Genomic DNA, 13,718 nt, shown 5'->3' with positions numbered 1-13,718 from the left:
CTGCTCTGTCATCTCAACATGCTACACCAAGAAGCGAGCACGTGTGCAGTCGGGACCCTGCAGCTGGGAAGAGTGTGCAGTTGGCTGCGGAGGGTGGGGTGCCCACTTTGTGAGGAGTCTCCTAGCTGTATGCTTGGAAATACTGCTTGGCAGTGCTCTCTAAAAACTTGAGAATGTAAAGTGTTATGTGTATACAGTCCCCATGATGCAGCATTCCCTCTCCTGGGCGTGGCAGTGAACCCAGTACATTCCAGATGACATGTAACAAGTGCATTGATGGCGGCAGTCTTCAAAATACCCCAGACAGGAAACAAAGTGTCCATTGAGGAGGGCGGATAGGTACACTGTGATGAAATGTCTTCAGTGCACTCATGGTAGCAGTGCTATTGTGAAGAAAAAGGGCAGCCTGCATATGAATGGAAGTCTTCCATGTCCTGTGTCAGGCATGATGTCGACTGCTCAGAGCGTCGTCTCTCAGGCTCCCATGCTGCTGCTGTGACAGATGAGGGTGGGTCAGCTCAGCACTTCAGTAGCACAGCTGTCGAGCACCAGAAAGAACCACTCCACTACAGCCAATACAGATCGTCTCAGCCGGAGAACCGCGAGTCTGTTCTAGTCCAGCCAAACCAAGTTCAGGGGCAACCAAACTCACTAGTGTGGTGTTGGAAGTTAGGGTTTCGGAGGATGCTGTCTGCAGTTAGGAGAGTTCGGGGGTTCTTAATACTGGCATTGCGTGAGTCTCATGGTGCTTATGATCACTACTCGTTTTGTGAAAAGTCGTTCGACTGTACACGTAGAGTTTGGGATGCTTTCCCTATAGTAAACTGGACACTTGGAGTAGAATTGACTGTTCACCTATTTAAACACAGGCCTTCTGTCTTCGTGAAGAGAATCAGTGGAGGAAGTATATGAAAATTTAGTTAAATATGTGCAACACCAGATTATCCCACAAAAGAAACTTTAACAAGACACAATGATACAGATCAGGTAACCCAAAAAGGAGCTTCCTGGGGGTCAAAAAGGAATTAACAGCAGAAAGTAGAGGCAGCCCGGCCCATGTTTAGAAGTTGCTCCGGACAGGGACACAGAGACTTAAGTAGATGCAAGGTCAAGGGGACATTGCAGACAGAAAGTACAGCTTGGGAACAAGGGGTATGGAAGGAAGGGAATGTGCTGGAAAGAGCTGTTTGCAGTTGCAGATTGGGGAAAGACCACGTGGATAGTTTTGTAAGAGGCTTGTCATGATCACAGTGAGCAGAGTTTGTTACCTCCAGAACAGAGGGCTGTCTGCTTTAAAAGGAAACAGTCTGGGTGTTGGGCTGCACACCTGTAATCTCTAGCAGTGAGCAGGAGCAATGCAGGACGTGAGTTCAAGGACAGCCCGGTTTACGTAGTGAGACCCTGTCACAATGAAGCAAGATCTGGAGATGGGGTTCACTGGCTTAGGCAAAGCCCAGGGTGCTACCCAGTTTTCACAGCTGAGCAAGAGATCTCTTTTCAAGACAGTTTTCTCTGTGTAACAGCTCTGGCTGTCCTGGAACTCACTTTGAAGACCAGACTGGCTTTGAACTCAGAAGAGATCCACCTGCCTCTGCTTCCAGAGTGCTGAGATTAAAGGTGTGCGCTACCAACACCTGGTATAAATATCTATTATTATCTGTTAAACATACATATATTTAATGTGTATATATTTATTAATATCTTAATAAATACATATTTATTAATATATATATATATATATTTTGGTTTTTCAAGACAGGGTTTCTCTGTGTAGCTTTGCGCCTTTCCTGGAACTCACTTGGTAGCCCAGGGTGGCCTCGAACTCACAGAGATCCACCTGGCTCTGCCTCCCGAGTGCTGGGATTAAAGGCGTGCGCCACCACCACCCGGCTAATATATGTATATTTTATATATAACCTCTTATAAGAGATAATCTTATCAATGGTTAAGTAGTAGTTTAGTTTGACGTAGGCTTCATGTGCTTTAGGGCAAGTAAGAGAACACTTACTTATGAGAATTTTCACTCAAGAACTGAGGCCGGGTGGTGAATGCGACAGCCTTTGTTCCGGCCCTCCAGTTCATCGCCCTTGGTTCCCACTCACCTCCGCTCCCACAGTTGCTTTTTCCGCACTGATTCAGTACTAGCACCCCATTTTCTTCCTCCCCTCCCCCCTCACCTTCATATTTTATACAGAGTTTTATAGTCCTATTATGCACACCATTTTCTATCATCCTCACAGAACCTGATGTTTGTGGGAATATGTGGGAAGAGACTGGAGATGAGTGGCATGTGACTGATGTGAGGTCATAACCTAGACTCCTGCTTGACTCCAGGTGTAACCCTGTCCCATTCTGTGACTGAGGCCTTCATCTGTCTCAAATCTCTAAGTGATGTGTTTGTTTAAAGTGTTTTCCAGCCTTGTTATGAGTAATGAAAGTGTGTCCTATTATCTGTTAGAGTCTGAGAGAGGAATCTTGAAAGACTGTGAATTACGTGTGTGTTTAATAAATGCACACGTATTTCACTTTATGTGAACTTATTTATATACTTAGAACCTTTTAAAATTATTACTTCTCAATTAGCTAAGAGACTTTCTGTAACATATCCAGTCTATCATAGTTACCTCTTCTTTGCTGTGTCCTCTTTATTATGTATAGAGGACCTTGATGCAGGTGGTTAAATGTATTGTAGTTGTGCTAGGGACATGGTTTACTGTGTAAAGCGCTTGCTGTACAGGCGTGAGGACCAGATTTCTGCTCTTCAGCACCATCATAAGAGCCAAGTGGGTGTGGCAGCCCGCCTGTAGTCTTCATGCCCCAGTAGTGGAGACATGCTCTCTGGATCAAGCTGGCTCACTAGACTAGCCCTAAGTGAGTTAGAGATTCAATGAGAGACTGCCTCAGTAAATAAAGTATAGAGCAATAAAGGAAGACATCCAAAATCGACCACTGGCCTCTGCACACAAGTGTGCACACATGTAGACACACAGCACATATGCATGTACATTGCACACAGACACACAGACACACACACACACACACACACACACATACACACACACACACACACACATACATCAGAAAAGGAAACTGTAATGGCCCACGACCTCATTATAGATACAGAGGTAGCAGAGGTAAAAGAAGTAATTATTCAGAACTTGGTTTATTTCTCATTGTCGGTCTCCTCTCTAGCTCTGTGTCTTTAATTCACTGACAAGAATAAGTATGGGGAAATGAAGGGGATATACAGTTTTGACCATTTGTGGTACTATGTGGGGCCTGAGAGGTTAAAAAGATGGAGAAAAATGAAATGGGTGGCCATCCATGGTGGTATATACATATTGCTAGCACAGTACTCAGAGGTTCACAGGTCTATATAGCAAGACCCTATCTCAGAGTTGTTGTTGTACTCATGACTTTTGAAAGCTAAGAGATGAAACAGTCGTTAAAAGCGGACAACCAGTTATAAAAGAACTGTCTCAATAGAGCTCACGTCTGTCTGAACTTTTGTAAGGCTGGTAAACTGGCATGGTCTACTCCAATGAACAAAAGACTAGACTATGGAAATTCTTACGTGGAACTGGGTTTTCAGAAACATAAAACAGGGTAGCTAGATCAACACCAACTGGCACCAGCCATTTCTGCAGGTGGTTGTGGCTATTAATTCATGTGGAATGGCAATGATTTGCTTTGGAAATTTTGGAATATCTTGCCGTCTCCCTGTGTGGCAGAGGAAAGTTTGGGGCACGGTGATGTGTTATTGCACCAGACTCCTCCGTTAAGGCTTTCAACCCCAACTCTCCTCTCCTCTCTTTCTCTACTGCAGGGTGATTCTCATCAGTTCCGTGTCATGGCAGCTGTCCTTCGCCATTGTTTACTAATCGTAGGTCCAACTGAAGACAAAACAGAAGAGCTGCACAGGTGGGTGACCTCTGCTGACACCTCGGTGAAGCACACCGTCCATTCTTGTTATCACTGTGTGCTGACACCTCAGTGAAGCACACCGTCCGTTCTCGTTCTCGTTATCTCTGTGTGTGTAGTTCTGGTGGTTAATACGAGCACAAGAAAGTGAACGGATTCTATTGAATCAGGGAGGCCAGAACCGTGCCTCTGTGTGAAGTTTATGTGCTGTTTCTGTGACTGTTGTGTTAACTCCAGCGAAGGACTTTGGCACTTGTACCCGACACTGAAGCCCAGAACAACAGCATCACAGTGACTGAACAGTTTCCGGGCTCTGTTGTGCCCAGTGCTTTGTGGAGGTTAAGTTAGCAGTGGTAGAGTGCTTGCCCGCCGTGTGTGAGGAGGTTAAGTCAGCAGTGGTAGGGTGCTTGCCCGCCGTGTGTGAGGAGGTTAAGTTAGCAGTGGTAGAGTGCTTGCCCGCCGTGTGTGAGGAGGCCCTCAGCAGTAACTTATTTTAATCATCACACCCACCTGTTGAGGTAGCTTTTTTTAAAAAAAATAAATAAAAAACAACTGAGGTTTCCTTTTCATTAGTACAACTTAACTAATATTTTCATTATTTCATTTAAGGATATTTAACAAAAGTATATTTTATACAGTAATTTAAATAAAAAACAGCAAAATAAGAATATATTCATAGTGTCTCTTTTTATATTAGGTAAGGCTGGGGAGGATTGGCTGGGTTGGTAAAAGTGCTGGCCATGTAATCGTGAGGGTCTGCGTTTGCATCCCCAGACCTCATAGAAAAGCTGGGTACAGAACAAGTGTTTGTAATCCCAGCGTAATCTCTTACGGGGACATGATAGGTGGAGACAGCCCATGGGCTAGCTAGCCTGGTGCATGCAGAGACCCAGTATCAGAACAAGGTGCAAGGCAGGCACTAAGTTGACCTGGGTTGATTTCTGACCTCCTCATGTGAGCAGCCACATTCACACACAACAGTGTGCACATACACCACACTTACAGAGTGAAGTTTTATATGTATGTATGTATATATGTATATATAAAATAAAAATAATTCCAATTATGTAACGTATCTGTTAGAGACATTAGGGAGTATTGTTAGAGTTCATCATCCTCTGGGGCGGACAGCTCAGTGGAGTGATCGTCTTGCTGTGCACAGGTCCCTGGGTTTAGTCTCCTGCTCCTGCACGGAAGAATGAAAATTACTGTTCTCTGAGAACAGCTGAATGAGAGGTAACACAGTTTCCAGTTCTCTGACTTGCTGTAACTTAGGTTTGTAGTAACAAGATGTTTGACTTCATGATAAGACTGCTAGTGCTGTGTTCTGAAAGAATACTAAGGACGGCCAGCTGTAGAGGCACACGCCTTAATCCCTTCATTTGGGAGGCAGAGGCAGGATCTCTGAGTTCGAGGCCAGCCTGGTCTTCAGAGTGAGTTCCTGGACAGCCAGGGCTACACAGAGAAACCCTGTCTTCACAACAACAACAACAATGCCATGTTAAATAATTGAGCTACAAAGAAAACTCTGCCATTAACTCAGCTTTATAAAGAACTTAGTATGAGCTTCTTCTGTTAAGTTACCTTGTGGGCACTTAAAATTTTCCAGATAGAATTTAAATAAAAACTTTATGAAAACAACAACCATAGAATAAATTATACACATGATAACCCTCAGCCATTATTTTTCAATCAAATCTATATTATTTTAATTATGTGGAGTAGTATATTTTGCATCATGCTGAGTTTATAGAAAGGTTATTTTTATAAACTCTCTATCCTGTAGCCCATCAAATGTTTTCTTCTTGATTGAGAAGTGTAACTTCGGAGGTGGATGAGGTGGTGCACATCTGTAAAAGCAGCGTTCCAGAGGTGAGGGCAGTCAGCCTGGGCTCTGTGCTGTGAGATCCTGACTCCAAAAATTGTGCAAATACTTCCATACCACAGATCAAACATTCCTTTAATTTTCTGAAGACAGTGCCTGCATATCTGCCATAAGTCATATTCTAAATGACTGCATTAAGTGTTTTTGCTATTTATGTCCCCCCCCCCACAATCAAGAGACACTAACAGTTCAACATTAAAATTAAAAGCGTTTTTGGCTAAAAAAGCTCAGAAGTGAATTGGTTTTTTTTAAAGAATCAGATACCCCAGGCTGAGGAGCACACAGGCTATAAAGAGAGAATTGTGGTGGGCACAGATAGTTCTGCCAGGAGTCTCTGAAGAAAGGATTTCAGATCTTAGCACAGTATGTTGTCAAGAGAGTGAAACTGCAGAGATTGTTCAGATTTTAAAAGGAATCAGATTCCTTTTCCTTCCTTTGGAGACTCACCCTTGTAAAAACCTTTTTCTTTATCTAAAAAGTTACTGCACTGTGAACATAAAGGTGCATCCCAGAGCTAGTCAGGATTATGACATGTTAATATAAAGGTGCATCCCAGAGCCACAGTCAGGATTATGACATGTGAATATAAAGGTGCATCCCAGAGCCACAGTCAGGATTATGACATGTGAATATAAAGGTGCATCCCAGAGCCACAGTCAGGATTATGACATGTGAATATAAAGGTGCATCCCAGAGCTAGTCAGGATTATGACATGTGAATATAAAGGTGCATCCCAGAGCTAGTCAGGATTATGACATGTGAATATAAAGGTGCATCCCAGAGCCACAGTCAGGATTATGACATGTGAATATAAAGGTGCATCCCAGAGCCACAGTCAGGATTATGACATGTGAATATAAAGGTGCATCCCAGAGCCACAGTCAGGATTATGACATGTGAATATAAAGGTGCATCCCAGAGCCACAGTCAGGATTATGGGTATTTCTCAGAGGCTTTCCTGGGAGATTGGGGTTGCTGCTGACTTAGCAGTGCCCTAGAATGGCCTTGCCTGCCCTTTTAATCAGAAGAAAGTGATTAGTATCAGTTTGGACAGTGATGACTCCAGGATAATCCACTTAGATGCTGAGAGCTGCACCAGGGTCAGGAGCGCTTTTGAGAGGGGTTCAATCTGCCCCTGCAGTGTCCTGAACACAGCACCGTGTAAAACTACAGGTGCCCACCCGGTGCAGGCTAGGTATTTAAGGTGATATTTAAGTCATTTTTTATTCTTTTTAAATAATATTTTTATTAATTTGTTGAGAATTTCATAGTGTATTTTGATCATATTCACTCTGTCCCCATTATATTTCATTCTTTAAAAGTTATTTCCATTTTTTTTACTCCTTTTTCCAATGTTTTGGTGTTTTTAAGGAACATTGTAGTACAGGTAACCCTAGACAGGGTAGTATGTAGGTATGTGATGATTACATAAGAATCCGTGAGGCCTCCTGGCCTTGGCGCTCAGTGAGCTGCTAACAGCAGCTACTTCTGCTGTCTCTTCTCTGCTGTAACAAGTGTATTGACTTTTAATGTAATACTCAGCCCAAAAGTTTGTATATTGCTTCCTGAGTTTTCAATATCTTGTTTAGAAACTTGATTATCCTTTGATCATATAAAAATACTTGTTTTCCGATGCTCTAAATTTTTTCCCGAAGCCAAAAATTCCATTCATATGAGATGGTAAAGTGCTTTAGAAAAGAGAAAAAGAAAGAGCCTGGCAAATCTCTGGTCCATTTCTCTGTAAGTCGTTGTCATTGCTTTCTCAGGAAGTGCAGGCGGCGGCGGCGGCGGCGGCGGCGGCGGCGGCGTGCTCTAAGATGGCCACGTCAGCTCGAAGGGCAGCGCAGCCTGACCTCCATCTCCACTGCTCGTTCTAAGTGTGCTCCTGCTTCTTGACTTTTGTCTGTTCCCAGCAGCTAGAATGTTAACAGTATTCACTACCTTTGTATTAATCGATGCCCTACTTCTGTTCTGTCCCTACTGTTGGCTGGAAAGTATTTTCAGCACTCCTTCCCACAGTTAATAAGCTTACTCATTAATACATAGGCCCCCAAACTTGGATATTTATGATTTATTTTGGAAAGGAAATAGATAAGGACAGCCTCCATGCTTCTAGGGAGGGTGGGACTCAGACACGGGTTAGCTGGTTTGAGGCGCTCAGTTCCAGTTTCTTGTACACACTAAGCACATGTGCTCATCCATGTCTGGTCCATGTTGAATGAATGGTGCATGGTGTATAAAATCCTCTTCTTTCGTTTTCATGTTAGATGTCCAGCTTCAGCTACCATTTATGAAAAAGGCCTTCCTTTCCCTGTTGATCTAGGTGCGTGTGTGTGTGTGTGTGTGTGTGTGAGAGAGAGAAGCAGGGGGGAGGGGGGGCAGGGAGAGAATATTATATTTCTGGGTTCCTTATTCTTTCCCATTGGTCTGAGTATCTTTAGGCCATTTGTATACCTTTCTGCTTGAAGTAGTGTATTGTTTTCAAATCAGGAAGCGTCATCTTCCAGGATTATTCAGGCTGTTGACATTCCATGTGAGTTTAAAGATGACTTTTTATATTTCTATAAAAATATCATTGAGATATTGGTAGGAATTATCTTGAATTTGGAATATTCAAATCCTAACAATATTGTTTCCTAATTATATGTATCATACTTTAAATATTTGAAAATGAGCTGATTTTATTTCCATTTATATTTATTTGTTAGTGAGCACTTCGCTGTGTGTTAGGTACTAATTTGAAGCTTTAGCATTCAAAAAACGATCAAAGCATATAGTCCATTCTCTGAGGCTCACCAATTAGTAGAAAAGTGAGTAAATGAGCCATCCGCTCCCCCTCCCCATGAGCACTGTTTCAGGCGTCGTCAAGCTCCTATGAGAGTACAGAGCACGGCACTTCTTTGGAGAAGTCAGAGAAGGAGGTGCTTGCTGCTCTTGTTCACTCTGGCCCCTTTAAACCTCCTCTCTGTGAGTCTTTCTCCACGGCCAGCTGAGGACTGCTCTAACGTGTCCAAAGGACGCCATGGTGCAGGCCCTGATGGGTCTGACACTAAATGGGGAGTCAAGACATGCATGTTATGAAAAGTTAAATGGCAATTCAAGGAGAGAATAGAAAGAGACCACAGGATACTTCTGAGTAGTGACCGAGTCCAGTAACAATTGCTGAAGGACAAGTCCACTGTGGTCTGGAGTGAGGGCATTCCTCACAGGTCTGTCTCTGCCTGTTCTTCCCCACCTCCCACCTCCAGTGAATAATTTTTCTGTTATCTTGTTTTGTTTGGTTGATTGGTTTTGTTTGTTAGTTTGATTTGGTTTTGGTTTGGTTTGTTTGGTTTGATGTGGTTTGGTTTTTTGAGACAGGGTTTCTCTGTATAGCCCTGACTGTCCTGGAACTCACTCTGTAGATCAGGCTGACTTCCAACTCAGAGATCTGCCTGCCTCTGCCTCCCAAGTGTTGGGATTAAAGACGTGCACCACTACACTTGGCATTTTTCTCTTATCTTGAAGATTTACAGTTTACTTTCTTGCCTGCCTATCCCTAAACATCAGTTCATCATTTCAACCTCCTTCTCCCTCATGTCCTATAAGTCTCAACATGGCCAACTCCAGATCAGACAGGCAACCCCCACAGCCCTGTGGGAACTTACCTAACTGACAGACAGTTTCATCTCCACTACACACATAGTAGGTCTGTTTCAAATTTCTCATGGCTCCTCTCAGTCATAAGGCTCAAGAACTCTTCGTTTCGTTATGATGCATGCGCTTAGGACCTGCAGTCCCATCTGAGGAAATGGTGTCACCTGATCAGTTACCGCTTCCTTCCTCTGTACATGAGTCTGCCAAACCTTAACAACCTTCGTGAGGCCTCACATAGCCTGTCAGCTAATACCATGCTTTTACTTAGCGAGACGGCTTGGCAACATGGGGGAGGCGGGTAAGGTTGTGGCAGTCCTAAAAGCCTCCAAACTGTGTCTTGGCATAGCCATAGAAGCCTTGAATTGTCTCAGCCCTTACTACAAGACTTCAGGGGAAATACCGTGCTAAGTGTCCCACAGACTCTGTATAATGAATCAGGCAGTAGATTCCCTTCATGGCAGCGTGCCAGTTACATCAATTTCTTCTGAATGAGAACTGTCCCTCATTGTGTGAGATTGGATGACTCCATGGAATTAGATCTGAGGCAGTGGCCTCACTCTTCAGGGAGCATTCTGCTTTGACAATATCCTTCTTCCTATTGTTAAGGAAAACATTTTCATGGCACTGATCCACTCTTTCTGCTGCCTCTGAAAGCCTACCATTCTACAAACCAGATGGCTCTGTATTCAAAATAGTCTGCCCTTCTTCTTTCCTAGACACAGTCTGCTTAGCGGGGCCTTCGCATTCACGCCATCTGGAAATGCTCAAATGCTTTTTACCCAGGTATTTGAGGGCCTGGCTCCTTCTCACCGTTTAGAACTTAGTTCAGATGTAACTTGCTCAGTTAGGCCTTTAGCAGCCTCCTAATTTAGACTAGTGTACACACACATAAACACATCCTTTCCCTGTTTTATCATCTGCTTCGTTTTTTCATGGCAGTTTTCACTAACTAAAATAATACTGTTCCTTTATTTTCTTGCATGTTTATTATTTTCCTTCTGAAGTAATAAGCTTTAAAAAAAAAAACCAGATGAAGCTGGAGAAATGGCTCAGCGGTTAAGAGCGTGTTCTGCTTTTCCAGAGGACCTGAGTTCAGGTCTCAGCACCAATGTCAGGCAGCTCACAACTATAACTACGTCAACTCCAAGGGATCCAAGGCTCTCTTCTGGCCTCCGAGTACACATGCACACATGTGCACACCCACATATAGACACACAGACAGACACAAATGAAAGTATTTCCTTTTGAAGAGGAATAAAAGAGCTTACCTGCCTTATCCTCTACTATATCCCTGACACCTAGGCAAGTACACGTATGTGCATATGAACATACATACATGTATGTACATACATGTACATATACATACACACATACATAGTAGTAGGTACAGTAAAAAGAAATTGAATGGAAGGGTAGATGGGTAGATGATGATCTTGCCAGCCATTTGGCAGTAATTGGAAACTCAGGCAGGAACTTGCTCAAGTCCTCACCCTTGGCAGCAGCAGTAACTGTTGCAGTCTGTATCTGTTCTTGTTTCCTGCCCTTCTCACCAGTGAAGTGGCTCTTCCTGTCCATGGCTATTCTATACCTTTTGCTTTTGCCTCCTAAGACCTCCTTCTGGATCTTCCATCTCCTTGAGGGTAATGTGGAAGTCTTCAGAAGGTGGACATGCTAAGAGCTGTCTCATTTGTAGGAGGAAAACAAATCCATGTCAAAACTTTTTTCCCTGGGCTGGTAGATGACTCAGTGGCCAAGAGCGCTTCTTGCTCTCCCAAGGCATCTAGCTCACAGTCATCAGTAGCTGTGGCTTTGGGGATTCCAGTGCCCTCTTCTGGCCTCTGGGGGAACCTACAGTCACACATGCATACCTCTGTGCACTCACAAGCACACGCGCACACACCCGTACACGTGTGTGCACATACATATACACTAAATAAGATGTAATAGTGTTTTAAGCTTTATCCCTCAGCTGTTATATTGTTTCTGTCCCTTTACAGCAGTGTTTTGAGTGTTTCCTGTGCCATTGGTCTCCAGAGGTTTTGTCATCTCTAAGCCTAGTAGGAAAATCCTTTTTTTTTTTTAAAAAAAAAAAAAAAAAGTGATTCTTTTCTCATCCATCACATCCTGACTGCAGTTCCCCTCCATCCACTCCAGCCATTCCCTCCCCCACTTCCCCTCTCCCCCAGATCAACGCCTCCTCTGTTTCCCTTTAAAAAAAAGAGCAGGTCTCCCAGGGATATCCACCGAACACAGCCTAACAAGATACAGTAAGACTGGACACACACCCTCATGTCATGGCTGGCAACCCAGTAGGAGGAAAAGGTCCCAAGTGCACACGAGAGTCAGAGACACCCTCACTCCCAGTGTTGGGAGTCCCAGAAGAAGGAGGAAAGCCTTTTTGAACACGCCCTCAAGTATGTTTACTTACATGTAATTATGTTCATACACAGCTGTTTTATGTGTAGTAAGTCATGGATTACATATAGAAATAAACAGTAAAGGGGATAATAAATTAATTTTTGAAAATAAATTTTAAAATTAACACACCACAAGCATATTGTATTCTCAGTTTATAGCCTTTTCTGTATATTTTACACATTTGGCATTCAGATGTGTTGCTGCTTATGATGGCTTTATCGTTATCTCACTTCTCAGGATATATTGTATGTATCAGGCAAAACTGATCAGTCCACACAATGGATGTAAGCTCATGTTTTGTATAATTTCCACCTTTAAATTTTTAGCTTTCATATTTATGTTTTATTTATTAGGTAAGTTCTCACAATATAACCTGGCTATCCTCCAGCTGACATCTTGCCTCAGCCTCCTCAACGCTGGGGTTACAGGAGTCTGATATCATGCCTGTTTAATTTACAACTAAAAGTAAAAAATTATGTGTGTATTAGATGGGTCTGTGTGCTAAGGTGCTCATGTGGAAGTCGTGCTTTTTATACCAGAGATCAGCCTCAGGTTGTCAGAGTTATACAGCAAACACCTGTACCCCTAAGCCAGCTCTCTGGCCCAATTTTTAAATTTTTAAACAAATTTCTGGTGGTGCCTTCTGGTAATTCCAACACTCAGGAGACAGAGGCTAGAGTGTCAAGAGTTCAAGGTCACTGTCAGCTGCTCAATGAGCTTAAGGCCACGCTGGTGTGTGGGGGACTCACTCTCAAAGTTGTGAATTCAAGGCCATCGTAGGTCACATGAGATCCAGTCTCAAAACAGAAGCTTGATTCCATGCTGTAGCCAGTTGGGTTGCCCTGGCTTTCCTTGCGGTACAGCAGACAAAGAATTCTGCCATTTCCTTGTCAGAAAGAAAATAAAATGTACTACTATTGTAAGTAATGTCTTCAGTTCGGGTTTCCTTCCTAGGAGTCACTTAAAGTGGTTTGCCTGTTTTGTAAGAATTGGCTCAACTTAAAACTTAGGAAGCAAGGCTGAAGATTTTGTGCAGGGATAGCGTGTTTAACATATGTGCGGCCCCAGAGAGCAGCCCACAAAAGTATAAAGCAGTATGTAACCTGCCTAAGCATATGCCAACTTCATTATGACCAACCAATTCAGATTACAAGTGAGTGACCAAGGAAAAGGGGGTCACGGCTGCCCTTCCTGTGGCCCAGAATTTTTCCTCTTTCCACAACTTCCCTGGTGTTTGTGAGTGGGAGTACCACATATGACTCAGGTGTGGGTGCCAGTGTTAGTGCATTGGTTAAATAGCAAAGAGAGACTTCTTTTCAACTTTTCAAACGGAACTAGACCAATGTCTGTTGTCTTTTTCTGCACCCCAGTGGATCATTTTATGTACCTCTCTGCAGTTGATGTGCCCCACCTCACTTGATAGGACATGGCTTTGAACGTAATGTCTCTGTGGCTTACCCTATTCGTTTTGATCACACAAATCAATTAACATGCAGTAGTCAGAATCGTGCCCTGCTACTTTGCCTAGACAACTCTAGTTTATGGTGTCAGCAAACCATGTCACCATGAAGAGAAGCAGGAAGCCAGATAGTCTGGGTGCTGGCATCTTCCTCCCTCCGTGAACCACCACAGCAAGGCCCGGATAGTGAAAGTTACGGAGTCAGAACAAGCTGGAGAGATATGGCAGTGCCTAATGTCATTAGGAATTATGAAGCTTCGGTAATCAAATTACTGTAGTGTTTCCATGAAAATAGACATATTGACCAGCGAAGCAGAATAGAGAACCTGGAAGTAAACCTATATGCTACAAATGTGTAGTCAGCTGTACTAACAGGTGTGAAGAATACATGTTATTCA

The 13,718-nt window shown here is 43.3% G+C and overlaps 1 protein-coding gene across 13 annotated transcripts in view; it reads left to right on the top strand.

Annotated features, from left to right (window-relative positions):
- Positions 1-13,718, top strand: part of Ric8b (RIC8 guanine nucleotide exchange factor B) — a 106,976-nt gene that overhangs the window by 38,983 nt on the left and 54,275 nt on the right. For all 13 annotated transcript variants that reach the window (XR_013045773.1, XR_013045774.1, XR_013045776.1 and 10 more), the window contains one exon: positions 3,827-3,921. Coding sequence is in view for 9 of the 13 variants with exons in the window: in XM_076554461.1 (XP_076410576.1) it covers positions 3,827-3,921 (95 nt within the window). In the remaining 4 variants the exon portion in view is untranslated. The remainder of the gene's footprint in view (positions 1-3,826; positions 3,922-13,718) is intronic.

This window comes from Peromyscus maniculatus, chromosome 18 (genome assembly GCF_049852395.1).
Source record: "Peromyscus maniculatus bairdii isolate BWxNUB_F1_BW_parent chromosome 18, HU_Pman_BW_mat_3.1, whole genome shotgun sequence".
NCBI classification, from domain to species: Eukaryota; Metazoa; Chordata; class Mammalia; order Rodentia; family Cricetidae; genus Peromyscus; species Peromyscus maniculatus.
Note: the sequence above shows the minus strand (reverse complement) of the source record. Positions and strands in the feature narration are given on the sequence as shown.